Here is a 16,822-nt window from a genome sequence, read left to right on the forward strand (position 1 = left end):
CATATGTAAAAGTGGGGTGAAATGGAATCCTTATAACATGTACTTTCAGAATATTTATAGATATGTATACCAAGTTCGCCTTTGTAGGTACCAGGCCATACAAACTCTGTACCGAGTCATATACTATGTCTACCATTGACATACACTGTTGAACTTCAAATTGTGTGGCTGTGAAAACAATAAGTTGTGCATATGTAAAAGGGGGGTGAAATGGAATCCTTATAACATGTACTTTCAGAATATATATAGATATTTATACCAAGTTCGCCTTTGTAGGTACCAGGCCATACTAAGTGTGTACCGAGTCATATACTTTAGGCCTGTCATTGGCACACTGTTGAACTTCAAATTGTGTGGCTGTGAAAACAATAAGTTGTGCATATGTAAAAGGGGGGTGAAATGAAATCATTATAATATGTACTTTCAGAATATATATAGATATTTATACCAAGTTCGCCTTTGTGAGTGCCAGGCCATACTAAGTGTGTACCGAGTCATATACAATAGGCCTGTCTTTGGCCCACTGTTGAACTTCAAATTGTGTGGCTGTGAAAACAATAAGTTGTGCATATGTAAAAGTGGGGTCAAATGAAATCATTATAACATGTACTTTCAGAATATATATAGATATTTATACCAAGTTCGCCTTTGTAGGTTACAGGCCATACTAAGTGTGTACCGAGTCATATACTATATCTGCCATTGACATACACTGTTGAACTTCAAATTGTGTGGCTGTGAAAACAATAAGTTGTGCATATGTAAAAGTGGGGTCAAATGAAATGAAATGAAATTTGGTATAAACATCTATATATATTCTGAAAGTACATGTCATAAGGATTCCATTTCACCCCCCTTTTACATATGCACAACTTATTGTTTTCACAGCCACACAATTTGAAGTTCAACAGTGTATGTCAATGGTAGACATAGTATATGACTCGGTACAGAGTTTGTATGGCCTGGTACCTACAAAGGCGAACTTGGTATACATATCTATATATATTCTGAAAGTACATGTTATAAGGATTCCATTTCACCCCACTTTTACATATGCACAACTTATTGTTTTCACAGCCACACAATTTGAAGTTCAACAGTGGGCCAATGACAGGCCTATAGTATATGACTCGGTACACACTTAGTATGGCCTGGCACTCACAAAGGCGAACTTGGTATAAATATCTATATATATTCTGAAAGTACATGTTATAATGATAAGGATTCCATTTCACCCCCCTTTTACATATGCACAACTTATTGTTTTCACAGCCACACAATTTGAATTCAACAGTGTATGTCAATGGTAGACATAGTATATGACTTGGTACAGAGGTAGTATGGTCTGGTACTCACAAAGGCGAATTTGGTATAAACATCTATATGTATTCTGAAAGTACATGTTATAATGATTTCATTTCACCCAACTTTTACATATGCACAACTTATTGTTTTCACAGCCACACAATTTGAAGTTCAACAGTGTATGTCAATGACAGGCCTAAAGTATATGACTCGGTACAGAGTTAGTATGGTCTGGTACCTACAAAGGCGAACTTGGTATAAATATCTATATGTATTCTGAAAGTACATGTTATAATGATTTCATTTCACCCCACTTTTACATATGCACAACTTATTGTTTTCACAGCCACACAATTTGAAGTTCAACAGTGTATGTCAATGGCAGACATAGTATATGACTTGATACAGAGTTAGTATGGCCTTGTACCTACAAAGGCGAATTTGGTATAGATATCTTTATATATTCTGAAAGTACATGTTATAAGGATTTAATTTCACTCCCTTTTTACATATGCACAACTTATTGTTTTCACAGCCACACAATTTGAAGTTCAACAGTGTGTGTCAATAGAAGGCCTAGTGACTTGGTATTGCCTGGTACTACAAAGGCGAACTTGGTATAAATATCTATGTGTATTCTGAAAGTATATGTTATAAGGAGTCCATTTTACCCCCTTTTAAATATACACAACTTATTGTTTCCATAGCCACACAATTTAAAGTTCAATAGTATTGTGTATAGTATGACAGGCCTAGGGTAGGCTATATGAGTCCGTATAGAGTTAGTATGGCATATACCTATAAAGACGAATTTGGCATAAATATCTATTCTGAAAGTACAAGGAGTCCATTTTAGCCTACCACCCTAAGTTTGAACTAAGTGTTATTTGATAATAGTGTTATTTTAGGTCTTGTTAATGAAAAAGGTAATCCTTCCACAATTATATTAATGCAAAGTATAATTGTATAAAAACATTAACTTTAAATCGATGTATAGTACATTATTATCCCCTTTTTCTATGTTTGTTTTTGTTCCCCTCTCTTTTAATAGTAGCCTACATCAGGAGATGGAGACGTTTGTCCAGAGAATGTCCTTAGACGGGCTCTGGTTTGTCTTGCCTTGCATTGAGAAAGGTGTTGCGTGAGATCACTTCCGTTCAATTTCAAGGATGTTAGCAAGACAATTCTGCTACAATTACAACATTTGCACATGCATTTACATAGGCTAAGTTTCAGCAACATGTTTACATTGCGTGTAAACATTTGAAAAATACTCTGAAAACCGAATTTTAACCTACTTTATCTGATCGTTCGTCTGTACCTTTATTTTGACGCTTTTCGCCGCCATATTGCCCGCTATTGTCGCGTACTGTCGCTTACTGTCGCTAGCATAGACATAATATACATAGACGCCGCATTGGCTGCTGGAAACAAGAAATGCGGCCGCCATCTTGGACCGGTCATACTCCTCGTTGCGTTGCAGCAGAAGACACAAGATGACAGCACTGTGCAGCATGTTCCTTCTCAAATCGGCGGACCATACTCGATGGATTTACTTTTCACAAGTAAGATTTAACATAACCATACTATTGGTTGTATTTTGTGAATAGAATATTACCAGAGAGCTGAGAAGGAGCAATCTTTGATATTACTGTATGAAAATCGTAGCCATCTAGCTAGGCTATGTTTACTCGGTGTTCACCCGGCTATGAACTGAGACTTGATAAGTCATGTTCCATAACACTGACTTAGATTACAACTGACACAAGAAGGCTATTGTAGAAATAAATCATACTAGATTTGGCCGGCGAATTTTACACAAGTGGCACAGACTAGCCTATTGGGCAATCGCTAGCTGCTACTTGTAGCCTAAGTGTTGGTGGTAGCCTCACTATTTCCTGAATAAAGTAACTTTTCAATAGCTCAACTTCTTTATTTATCAAGTAGCTTAGCCAGACAAGCTACACTTTTCTTGTCATGTGAAATTAGCACAATTTAAAGTAGCTTCCTATGTAGTGAACTAGCCTACTGCTGTGTTTGTGTTAGGCTACTAATACATTTGACTGGGTGGTAGTTTTGTGTAGTGTTTTATTCATGGCAGAGTAACTGATAGTTTAGCTCACTAAAATTTTGAAGTAGCTTGCCCAACACTGTATTATTCACATGTCATTTACCCTAACAAGAATAAGATGCCTCTCAAATTCCTTTTCATTCATTTATTTATTATTTTGTATCTCTCCAGAACAACTGCCTTGTTCAAGAAGACTGTGAATGAACTGAACTGTCTCCTCACACCCCTGGAACTGAGGAAGGTGCAGCTCTTCATTGCAGTACTGCAGGGCATCTGCTACACTGTGACTGAATGTTTGATTTATGAGCTCCACCTTCATCACCTGCATTCGCCACTCTGTGTCCCATTTTCCCATCGTCTGGTTGACTCAGTCCTCTTTTATGGAGTTTACCCAGTTTACTATGCCATCTTATTTGCCCACCTGCTGTCTGAAGCACTTTTGTTCTCAGCCAAAGTGTACCCAAGCAATTTTAGCAAGGTGGGAACATACAAAATGACATGCACCAGTTGTCGAAATCATAGAACCAACTGCATGACGGTAACTCTGTCTCACTGAGCCTGTGAAGATACTCCCTGATTCTTTACTGATTGCAATGAACGGGTTGATCTTAGCAGTTTCTAAAATGTTTCTTAATTCCTTTTTATTTAATCTCTTCATTGGGGCTGGAACCTTTCTGTGAACTGTAAATAACAGATGCTGCTGATGAACCCATTGACACTGTACAAGTGACAAGTCACCTTTTTGTCTTGAATTGATGAACTGTTACACTTACTATGCCAAACCAATGTCTGATTTTTAAGGATCAGAAACAAACCTACAAACTTGCACTTTACAATATTTATGGAACTTGTCTAACAAATGCTGTTGATATTGAACCCAGTTACTCCATTTCCTTTATGCCACACCAATGTCTGTTCATCACTTTATTTTTGATGGCACTGAACTGAAAATGTTAATGGATTTTTTTCTGTAAATTTAACTCATTAAAACTTGTATCAAACCAGTTTTTGTCTATGCTGTCAAACGTGGATTAGTTATGTTCCCAGTTTTTATATTGGATGTCATCACTTTATAATATATCATATATCAGAATATTCTATTACTGTTAAGCCCACTATGAATATACACACAACCATGTTTCCTGTATCATACAGCTTTTCTACTGGGAGGTTTACAACTTATTCTGAGTCAATTTACCCAAGTTTGTCACTAAACCACATAGGCCTAATTGGAATACCCCTCAGATGTCTGAATGGCACTGATCTCACTTAAATGTTCATGGAACCTTTCTGTGGACTGTGAATAATGCTGTTGATGGAACTTTTCTGTCAACTGTGAACTATATTTAACTCATTAAACTTGTATCAAACTAGTTTTGTCTATGCTGTCAAACATGGATTATGTTCCCAGTTTTGATATCGGACGTCAGGTCACTTTATCATATATCAGAATATTCTATTACTGTTAAACCCACTATGAATATTAAAATACGCTAAATCATGTGTCCTGTATCATAGCTACATGTATGACCTTTGCAGCAAAAAAAACCGCGTGAGAATCTGTTCGGTATTCAGTGAGATATGATTAATTAAGTGCACTGACAGCTCATCTCACCGGCCAAACAGATTACACTGAGTGGAGTGGATGACCGGTCCAAGATGGCGGCTCCAAATCTCGTCAGCGCTAGTAAGGAGTAGCGGTCGATGCGGCGTCTATGTATATTATGTCTATGGTCGCTAGCTCCACGGAACTCGATGTGCTTGTTTTGATCTTCTTCTCCAATCAGTTCACCGACTGCCGCCTCGGGAGGTTTTTAGTCGAGCAAATTGTATCGCCCTCTTGCGTACAGGATGAGAATTTAGTTTTTTGGACTGGTGTCCAAATCTGTCCAATAAATCTTAATTATGGAATCTAAATTCTATTCAAATTAACATTTGAGGTGTCTTTAAACATTTCAAACATATTTCTTAAAATTACATCTTACAATTCAATACAAATTTATTTCAGATTTAAAACTTTATGTGAATGTATGACAAAATTAGCTCACCTGCCTCAGTGTGTGTGAGAGTGTGAATAAATGCTGTAGGAAAAGATGCTAAAAAATGTCAACGCCTTAAACCCCACTGGGCAATTCCACAGAAAATGGACTTTTTGTCACATCCAAAACGCCAGTGAAATGCCTTGGCATTTGTATGATGTGAATGATAATTCATTTTTTGTGCATTTTTCAGCCAAAAATAGCAAATGCTCAAATTTCATGTAATCATTCACGTCATATCATACCATCAAATTTTATTGGCGTTATGGATGTTACAAAAAACTTAATTTTCCATGGAATTGCCCCACTAATAGCAACAGTATAGGCATTTGTATTTATGAATTTATACCAACAAAGAGAAATATGAAATCTTTCTAGTGCAGTTTACTTCAGTTCCATCTTCAGCCAGTGTTATTCATTAGATCCACACTCATCCCACATGGCATTTGTGGAATTGCACGTTCATAGCCTCCACCTGATGTAATCTGCAGGGTAAAAATATAGGTCATCACTCAGCTGCAACTGAGGTTATATGTTTTTGAATTACTGTGCCATGATGCATTCTCATGCGAAATCCTCTCTATAATTTCCATCTGTAAATATGCTTTTCACACAAGCTTCAGGACTCAACTCAACCCCCCAGACCAATGAAACTACTTCAGGCAAATCTACCTGTACATAGCATCTTTCACCACACACACAAGCAAACACGTACATTACAACATACAGTATAAACATAAATCTCTGAAGTGCTTGCTTTGACATCACCTCTAGCCACTTGTCTTACCCCGTCCTGTAAGATATCTAAATCAAACCTCCTTTCTCCTTTCACCTGTCACATCCTCCAGTGATCTCCACCATAAGATTAATATCCAGGGCAAGACAGATCTAAGACAGATCTCTTCATAAAACATGTGTAAAGTGCTATGTTTGAGACCAGCTGTATTAGTGAATGTCCTCTGTTGTGCCTTGTCAAACCCTCTGGAGAAATTACATTTAGAAAGACTGACCTTTGATTGAACTCACAAATAAATGTCAAAACAACCTGTCTAACCTGATTGTTATAATAGAATGTAATGGCTGTCTTTCAACATGTAGCTGCGTGTCAAATGGAAAAACTGAATTATCATCTTAGCAACAGTCAACCAGGGAAGGACAATGGTAACAACCACAAATAGACCCTTGAGATCGGCAACAAATAGGGCAGAGAGAGAAAGAGAGAGAAGAGAGAGAACCTGCAGCAGCAGAGATGGAGATCAAGTCTTGAAGTCTGGGAACAGAGTTCACGTTAATCATTGACAAAGCCCTCCTTACGTTCAGAGAGTTCTAAAGAGATAGAGACACACAGAGAGAGAGAGGGAGGGAGAGAGAGATTGTGTGTGTATTTGCAACAGAGAGAAGGCAGGTAGGGAGGCAGAGGAGGCGGAGGATACTGAAGTTGGCATAGCTCTCACCCGAAACAGAGACCCACCTTTCTCGTCCGAAGATGACCACTGCTCAGGATTTAGTGTTGGTTGCCAAAGTCTCTCTCCTTCTGTTTTCTTTTCTCTCAGTGTGTTTCTGGGACCAAGCTTTGTGTTCTCCTGGGGAAGGACTGAAACAGTGGCAGAAGTCTCCAACTATCACCAGCCACCAAAACAAGAGCCTCTATCTGCACACACCTTTCCCCTCTAACTTTCTCTGGGGAGTGGGGACATCTGCCTATCAGACGGAGGGCTCCTGGGACCAAGGAGGGAAGGGACCGTCCATCTGGGACCACTTTACCCACACAAGGGGAGCCAGCACAGGGACAGCAGATACCGCTGCTGACAGCTACACTCGATGGGAAGAGGACGTGAAGGCGGTCAAGTACTTGGGAACCCAAACGTACGTCTTCTCCCTCTCTTGGCCACGGCTCTTTCCCAATGGCGTCGGAGACCCCAACTCTGAGGGGGTGGCCCACTACCAGCGTCTGATCAGCAGGCTTCAAGCCGAGGGCATCACGCCAGTGGTGACGCTCTACCACTGGGACCTGCCACTGGCCCTGCAGGAGCCCTACGGGGGCTGGAAGAATGACAGCACCGTGGAGGCTTTCGTGGAGTATGCCACCTTCTGCTTTCGGACATTTGGAGGCTCGGTGAAGTACTGGCTCACCATGCATAATCCGTACCTGATTGCGGTGCAAGGCTACGGCACTGGAGTTCATGCGCCAGGGGAAAGCCATGACCCGGCTGCCACCTTTATTGTTGGTCACAACCTCATTAGGGTGAGTCAAGGGTCAAGGGTCAAATGAAATGGGAATGGAGGAGTCAGCATCCACAATGAAAGCTTTCAGTAGTGTTGACGGTAATATACAATGTTTACTTGATGGTAGTATTGAGTAGCAGTTTAAGCCTCACACTGCTAAGGTAACATTAACATTAAGGTACATTACAGAGCATTTTCCATAGTCTTAAGTGTTTATTTTCACTGTGTGAAAAATAATGTTTTTTTTTCCCACAGCATGAATACGGCCACCGCTAATAACGAAAATGCCTCTGAATTCTGTCATGTTTTAGTCTTGTGGAGTTTCTGCAGGAAATGTATCACTTTACATGCCATTTTCTACTCATTTCCTACTCATTCCAAACCATGCTGACCTGGGTTGTTTGCAGTTGGAACTGCATTTAATGGCAGATTAATCACTGTTAATGTGAATGAGTAAACAGAACTGGTCTGAGGTCAGAGTCCACATATAGTAGGGAGTCGGTTTAGCATGGTCATTACTGCAGGACAGTTAGAGCTGTTAATTAATAATATCCACCGCAACTCACAGTGTACAACGCAATGCATCTACACTGTTGCAATCTCTAACCAATTTGTCCAAAAGATGTTTAGGTGCCGAAGTGCTGAACTGAAGATGTTATATGATTGTGTAAATTATTGCATTAGGATGATTTTATTTGTAGAGACAGGTGCGCACATCCAAAATATGTTGTAACAGGTGCCAGACAAAACGTGTCAGAGAGAGAAGGAGATGGTTTTCACACTGTGTCATTAGGATGATTTTAGACACTAATTGACATCCTGTTGTCTTTAGTGTGTATATAAATTCAGATAATTGCTAATGATGCTCAACTCACATACCTGTGCCATCAATATATTACAGTATGCTATATACCTGTTTGTTTTCAATCAGTGTTTAATGTCTACAGTATATAACGCTGAAGCTTGACATTGTACTTTTCTATCTTTAGGCTCACGCTAAAGTTTGGCATGTGTACAACACCCATTTCCGCCCACACCAAAATGGCCAGGTTTCCCTAACACTGGGATCCCACTGGATAGAGCCGTTCAACGGAGAGTCGACACCTGCCAGTGTCCAACTCTGCCAGAAATCCATGGAGGCAGTAATTGGTTGGTTTGCGGGTCCAATTCATGGCACTGGCGACTACCCAGCCTCCTTGAAAGACTCCAACCGAGGGCTCATCCCTGAGTTCTCCCCAGAGGAGACAGCCTTTGTCCAGGGCACAGCCGACTTCCTCTCCCTGGCTTTCGGGCCGGACACTCTCCGCATGGGTCAGCGCCTGCCTCTGTTTGGACAGGTGTTGTCCATGGATCTGAGGAAGGTGCTTGGCTGGATTCGGCTGGAGTATGACAACCCCGCGGTGCTGGTGGCTGAGAGTGACTGGTTCACTGACGCATCGGTCAGATGGGAAGACACTCTGGCCATATATGTCATGAGGAGATTGTTGGGCCAGGTGCTTGAAGGTGAGGAGAATGTAGATTTACGGTTATGTCCATGCGCTTCAATGTCTACCTTTCATGTTATGCTCACTATTTAAATTCCCTTTCAGCTGTGACATATGACAATGCACAGGTCTTTGGATACACAGCTTGGTCTCTGGTGGATGGATTTGAGTGGAATTTTGGCTACACAGTGAGGAGGGGTTTATTCTATGTGGATCTCAATGGTACAGACCTGAGCAGGGTCCCCAAAACCTCTGCAAAGTTCTACAGGCAAGTTGTTCTGAACAATGGCTTCTCTGACTCAGAGAGCTCTGAGAGCATTCATGGAGAGTTCCCCTGTGATTTCCAATGGGGAGTGGCAGACCCTGTGCTACATGTAAGTACATATGCAGTGAGAGTATACAACTAATATTTCTCAGAGAATTGTGTTCCTGTCTTTAAGAAAAACTTGATGTGACATATTGTTATGTAGCTGTGAACTTATGAACTTATACTAGTAAATTTGTACTACATTAGCACATTCTTTAGCCTAACACTGCCATCTTATTGGTCCATAACACAGTTGTCATGGGAACATGAACTCAATATTTGTCTGGTCATGCTAGCCAGATTAGAACTGTCACCATTTCCCCCATTTTATTCCATTAGATTCGTCTCCACCCGTACTCCGCTCAGTTTATTGACCCCAACCTCTATCGCTGGAACTTCTCAGGTGATGGCAGTCTGCGCCCGGTTTCCGGGGTGACCCTCCGCACACGTGGCGCTCAGTGCACTGACTTCCTGTCCATCCGACGCCACCTGCAACTTCTCGAGACGACCCACGTCACGCACTACCGCTTTGCCCTGGACTGGTCCCTCCTTCTCCCCGACGGAGATCCCTCACACGTGGACCAAGAGGCGCTCAGGTACTACCGCTGTTTCCTGATCGAGCTTCACAAGCTGGGAGTCAAAGCAGTGGTCACGCTGTACCACTCCAGCCATAGGTCCCCAACACTGGGCATGCCTAAGCCACTGCAGGCAACCGGAGGCTGGCTGAACCGTAGCACGGTCGAGGCTTTTGAGGCCTACGCAACCTTTTGCTTCCAAGAGCTGAGCCCTTGGGTCCACACGTGGATCACCATCAATGAGCCCAATCGTCTTGCTGAACTGCACGGTAGCGTAGAGGAGCAGCGGCGGACAGCCCACCATCTTCTCCTGGCCCACGCCCACGTGTGGCACGTCTACAATGACCTCTATCGGCCTCAGCATGGCGCACAGGTCACCTTCACTCTGCATGCTGATTGGGTGGAGCCGGCCAACCCGTTTCTGGAGTCCCACCAAGCTACCGCTAGGCGCTTCCTATTGTATGAGGTCGGACGGTTCCTGGATCCCTTCTTGGCCGAAGGCGGAGGGCAACACCCCGATGAGGTGCGCGGGTACGCAGAGGACATGGTCCAGACGCCTGGTCAAGCTGGCCTCTCTCCTTTACCCCACTTTACAGACGAGGAGCAGCAGAAGCTCAGAGGAGCCTTAGACTTCATTGCTCTGAACCACTTCACCACACGCCTTGTCTCTCCTAGAAACTCCCTACACCGAAATGCCCAGGCTGGATCGAATCAACACCATGGCTGTTCCTTCTTCAATGACCCCAATTGGCACGTCTCTTATCTGGGACAGGCTGTGGTGCCTTGGGGCCTTCGGAAAGTCCTCAAGTGGGTGAAGGGTCGCTATGGAGACGCACGGCCCATTGTCGTCATGGCTTCAGGGGTGGATGACCAGGCATCCCATGATGACCAGCTGAGACAAACCTACATTAGGGAGTACCTGCAAGAGGCCCTGAAAGGTTGGTAGAGCAAACTAAACACATGTGTTCTATTTCAAACTGCTCTGAAGTACTTCACACACTGTCTAATCTCCTGAACAGCTGTCTGAAGCAATGTTAACATTTTAATCATCTTTGTCTCATATCTACATTCAATCATTAACAGTGATTAACATACAGATTATTTCCGGACTTCATGCCGGAATTTGTATATCATATCAGTTTACAAGCATTTCTATAGTGCTCAGTTAGGTAGGCTTCTTATCATTTTGACTGTGGTTCAGTATGCATGTCATCTCACTATTCATCAGCCATCATGTTCAATGGTCACTGTCACCGGTCGCAGCTCAAACGTCTTATCATATGCTTCAGCTCTTAAACACTGATTTATGAAGGACCTTTGAAATCATAAAATGTGAATAGAGAACTCCATGCTGGGTCAGGCGAGAGCAATTTCAGGACTGTTTTTCACTGATAGTGTGTTTGTACATGTTGCTGCCTCGTGGTAAAAGGATGACCAGGTTTGTGGGCATAATGAAATGAAGCACAGTGACGTTATAGGTGTTTGTGGTGGGATATTTACACTTAACTGAACACACACTTGAGACATTGATAACGCTTTTGATGTGCTTTGTTTAGAGTGCAGACAGACCTTTTTGTATAAACAGCCCATATTATTTAGTGTCTGGCCTTTTGAAAAATCTATTTTGTCACCATGGACATGCTAATCAAACATTAATTCAACTCAAATAACATCTGTGGTATTTGCTTTGATTGAACCAGTTCCAACGTGTGTGTGCCAACAATACAGAAATGACTGTGTTTTCAGTAAATGAATGCACACAACCACTATCACAGCTCTGCATCTGTATGCTTTGTGGCTCTGCATCAGTCCATCTGTAAACATAAAAACATTCTGCTTCTGGGAACTCAATTTAGCTTGTTCCATCTGTCCCTCCTGTAGCTCGAGAGCTAGATGGCGTTGACCTCAGGGGACTTTACATCTGGAACCTTCAGGACCGCCGCACCTTTCACTTCGGCCTGTTCGCCCCCACACATTACGAGTCGCACCCCAAGGGCTCCGTCACGACGTACCAGGAGATCATCTCCCACCGTGGCTTCCCATCTGGGGACGGAGGAACGCAAGAGTCCTGCCAACAGCCGCCTCCTGCCCGCGCCTACAGCTGCTCAGTCTGCACAAAGATGTCTGAGAACAAGCCGCTGCTGTTCTTCGGCCTCTGCATGTTGGTCAGCGCCGCTATTCTCAGCGGCGTTTTAGTGGGGACCCTCAGGAGGAAGCTCAGCATGGGGAGAAGATGCGCGGCACGCCCCATGAGCCCCCAGCGAGTCACCAAGCAGCACTGGGAGCGATTTGCCATGCAGCGCGTCGTGCGCAGGCTGTGACGGACAGACTATTTGCACAGCTGTCTTGCACAGCCTTTTACATGCTGATGAATAGGTTTAATATAGAGACAATGGGCCAATCATTTTGGTGATTTTGGTCTTTGTGTTCGTGCAATGCTTTGTAATGTAAATGACTCATGTTCTATCAGTAGCCGTGGCACTTTCACCTACTGCTTCACTTGCTATTCTTGAAGTTGATACCTCAATGTTGGCTCTTTTGCGTGAGAATGTACAGGAGAGTTCTGACTTTAGACTGTTATAGCAAAACCAGTCATCTGACAAATGAATGGACTGATTACTTGTATGGATATTGTATGTATTGTATGTGTGTGTGTTTATGTGCATGTGCGTGTGTGTGTGTGGGCGCGTGCGTGCATGCGTGTGTGTGTGTGTGTTGGGGAACAAAGCTGAATAGTCGCATACTTTGCATACATGTTTTCAACAATGCACTTTATTGTTTTAGCATCAATGTTTTACCATTGGTTTTCCAGTTGTGTTTTGTATTGCAATAGCCTGTAGCCATCGTTCATTTCACCTGTTTACAACAATCACCTGTTTTCTTATAATTTTCTGTGATCGCTTACACTGTTGTATTGTAAGCTATGACATATTCATTATACAATTTCAATGTTCCTTTGAAAAGTATGGAGTCAGACATTGTGTTCTTTAGAAATGAAAAACCTTTGGTGCTGTTCATCTGCGCTACAGTTAGGCCCCCTGCTGGAAATGAATGTAAAATACAACACAGGAGTTGTAGTGCAGGTTCATGCATCAATCTGCATGCTTGTCTCTATTGCTGTCCATTCCCCACCCCCTTTTTTAATAACAAATATACATATAAAGCAAAAATTCTAGAACCGCTCTAGAATCTTTGATATAAAGGTTGCTGTGACGTATTACTGGCTATTTGATACATTACGGCCATGTACTTGAAATAAGATCAAGCAGTATGAAGAGGTTTCCGACAACAGAAGTGGATTTGACACCATCAATGTTCAGACGGAAACTATGAGATTTGGACAGTAGGGATTTGGGGCTAATGAGAAGGATTTATGTTTTATCTGAGTTGAGTTTTAGAAGGTTATCATGCATCCAGAGCTTTAAGTCAGATAGGCAGTCAGTGAGTGAACTGGGAAGAGGGGAGGATCTAGTGAGATATAATTGTATGTCATCGGCATAGATAGATAGATAGATAGATACTTTATTGATCCCCAGGGGAAATTCAAGGTCTCAGTAGCATACAGACATCACACACATTCACTAACAGCAGAAAAAAGTAATTAAAGGTATGTAATATAAAAAACACAACTAAGCAATAAGGACAGTAGAAAATAGAGAATATACTAAGTATACTAAAATACAAATTATACTAAATAACACTTAATCTAAATCAATTCTAAAAACAGTATCCACATAGTGGGTGATTAATCAATCAAAAGGCGCTTGCAATGACTGAGGCAGGGACTGAGCCTGTGATTCTCTGTGCATAGTAAGGTAAAGTAAGGTGCTCTGTGTGAGTGAGTGTCATGGTGATGGTGCAAATGAGTAAGTCCAACAGTGCAACAGTACAAGAATAAATGTAATATATATCTATATATATAACTATATTAAGAAAAGGCGATGGAACTGAAGGCCATGTCTATGGATGAGTAAAGTTCTCGTGCATGAACTATGAGGCAGCTTTTAGCGTAACACTTGTGCTTGGGATCTTGCTCTTGGCATCAAATTTGCAAGCAGATAATGTATAGCTATTAAGCTAGCATTAGTTAGCCTTTAGCCTTTGCACTTAGACCAGCATTTAAATTAGGGCCTCATGTCTCTTTGACATATTTGTGTATATTTCTCTATTTCACTAACACTTCTCCCTTTTGTCCAGGATGATGGTGCCCCCTGCCATCCACAGGTATTTTGGCCTGTAAGGGTTGCACAACCAGAAAAGATCAAACAATGATATGACCAACCATAGGTTAGGCTATCAAAAACATCTGTTGATCCCATTGCTGCATTACAGTAATGCATCACATATATTCTATATACTATTTTCTCTTATGCGTCATGATTTTATGCTGGACAAGTGTCTCCATGTCTTGTCATTTTTGGCACCCTTTCTTGCTTGTCAGGGGTATGCAGACAGCAGAAAAGATCAAGCAAACATATTGTAGTGTCAGGTTGTATCTTTGGCTCTTTGCCGTTCATTAAGACACTTGGCAAACACATTCAGACACTCCTAACAGATGGCAGGTTGGCACAGGCTTACTGAGCATGAGACAGAGGGCAGGAGTAGACAAGACCTCAACACATCAGGAAAACCACATTGGCCCTACATAATATGACACTGACTAACAGAAAACACACACTAACATTAAGTAAAGAGGGAAACCAGTCCATAGGCACCCAATATTGTTTAATTTTCCGATTGAGATATCCACGCTCTGGCTATTCTAAATGCAAAAATGCATCAGGGAGTTATGACAAAACTGTAACTAACAAACTAGATCCTAATAGAAAGCTGTTAGCTTCCCTAAGCTACAGGTAGGCTTATAAGGTAGGCCTATTTACAACATAAATTGTCAATAGGCTATGCTGGCGACACAAATAAAATCTCCTTTGGAAACCAATGGCTTACGCCTTACAGTATCAAGCGGACTTAAATTGCCATATCGTGGCGAAAAGTTGTAATAAAATTCACGCAGCGTCAAGGAAAGCGTGAATGAAGTAGCCACTTCTAAATGGGACCCACTACACAGTAGCTTAAGGTGTGTTGCTAAAGCAGCCATAATGACATGAAGGTGTCATTGGATACTTCACACACACATGCTTTTTAATTTCACAGACTACAACCAAGCTGGAATCAAAGCACATCGATTCCCCTCTCACACCCTGCACGCACTTAAAACAAATAAACAGGCGTCTCAGTCTCACGCATGTATAGGCAAAACTGTATCAGACCGGTGTAACGTTGGTAAATCTTCCATGGCACAGAATGATTTTTGTAGCACGTGCAACAAATGACAGTCGAAAGATACAATTACAGTGCTGCTATCAATTTGCTTGGTATAACCGCATTTATAGTTTTCTACAAATGCAATCAATCAAATTGGCCTCCATCACTCAACCAACGCTAACGGTAACATTACCTAGGTCCTTACTGATATTATAAGATTAACGTACCTGCAGTAAAAACCAAGCATGTCCGATAAACATCCTCAGATTTATTTCGGCTTCAAGAAGAAATGGAAATTACATTTCATGTGAAAATCATCCTATCCTTATTAGATGTTCTCTGCGGTAAACTACACTCCTTGTTTGAAGCGTCCATTGTTTTTCCAACCCACTTTTAACTTCCAACAAAATTACGTCTCACTGCAACGACGCGCCATCTAGTGGACAAACGACTACTTATCGCCAATACTGGAAATGCAGCCATGATGATGATGATGATGAATATATATTTTGGCTTTCTTTTAGGGCCTGTCCACACTGAGACGCTTTTTAGGTTAAACGCAGAGGTTTTGCTTCGTCTTGGCCGAGCGTCCAAACGAATCCTGTAAACGCACTGCCCGAAACCGCACTTTTCTGAAACCTGGTCCCAGAGTGGAGAAATCTGAAACCGTAGCCCGTTTGAGTTCGTTTAGACTGCGAAACCGCACATCCTGCTTGCGTATCGATGATGTCATCGCCACACCTCAGCTGCCCTGGACTTGCACTTATAGTATTGCCTAACAATACTAGTTTTCATTCATGACATTACCTACGATTACACTCCGTTAAGATAAATATCACAACTGATGCTGCGCAGCGCCGATAACTTATGACTTGGTGGACTGAACACTGTTTTTCCCGGTGTTTTTTTATGCATTCTATACTGTCAGTGACGCGAGAGAACTTAAGTTATTAGGAAAGTGCGGTGTAAGTTTAGGCTACATTAATTTGTGCGTAGTGCCAGTGTCATTAATTTATTTTACATGTCTTACAACATATATACATGCATTCACAGTCGAGTGAAATCAGATATAAGACAGATATAAGACTTAGGATGTCTGTGCCGCATAGCGAGCACACATAGGCTAGGCTACACATACTGTACATACACACACTGCACGTAAAATCATAGATTAGCTTAAGACAGTCAAGCTCACCTACACTTCATCATATTTTCCTGGATGACTCGTGTCCTTTCCAGGACCGTCTTCAGGCCTTGTCTTTAGCCATTCTTGCCTATAATTATTGCCTCTCAGGGTATGCAATGCGAGATGACCGTCCTGATTTTATTTTTGAGGGTGATGTGACTACAGATCTATGTCAAAATACAATTTTCCATGTGCACGTAATAATCATTTACAGTGAACCTAGCAAGAATTTCTTGGAAGAACTTGAACAATACAAAACTCTGGACTTTCCAGAGTCAACATATAGGCCAGAGGGGTGTCAGGAGGTAGCAGAGGTGTTACCATGTGACACCCACTACAATAGAGGGCGCTGTTGGTTTTGCTT

At 41.9% G+C, this 16,822-nt stretch overlaps 1 protein-coding gene across 1 annotated transcript; it reads left to right on the forward strand.

Moving 5' to 3' along the window:
- The first annotated feature begins 6,842 nt into the window (after nt 1-6,842).
- Nucleotides 6,843-13,143, forward strand: klb (klotho beta). Its single transcript, XM_042075595.1, has 5 exons — nt 6,843-7,660; nt 8,631-9,144; nt 9,231-9,499; nt 9,772-10,945; nt 11,889-13,143. The coding sequence occupies exons 1-5, from the start codon at nt 6,902-6,904 to the stop codon at nt 12,326-12,328; spliced, it is 3,156 nt and encodes a 1,051-aa protein (XP_041931529.1). The 5' UTR covers nt 6,843-6,901; the 3' UTR covers nt 12,329-13,143.
- Nucleotides 13,144-16,822: the final 3,679 nt, after the last annotated feature.

This window comes from Alosa sapidissima, chromosome 20 (genome assembly GCF_018492685.1).
Source record: "Alosa sapidissima isolate fAloSap1 chromosome 20, fAloSap1.pri, whole genome shotgun sequence".
NCBI classification, from domain to species: domain Eukaryota; kingdom Metazoa; phylum Chordata; class Actinopteri; order Clupeiformes; family Clupeidae; genus Alosa; species Alosa sapidissima.

Coding starts and splice junctions, on each gene's coding strand:
- klb (XM_042075595.1), top strand. CDS start 6,902: ATGACCACTGCTCAGGATTTAGTGTTGGTTGCCAAAGTCTCTCTCCTT. Junction 7,661..8,630: donor TTGGTCACAACCTCATTAGG/GTGAGTCAAGGG, acceptor TTCTATCTTTAG/GCTCACGCTAAAGTTTGGCA. Junction 10,946..11,888: donor CCTGCAAGAGGCCCTGAAAG/GTTGGTAGAGCA, acceptor TCCCTCCTGTAG/CTCGAGAGCTAGATGGCGTT.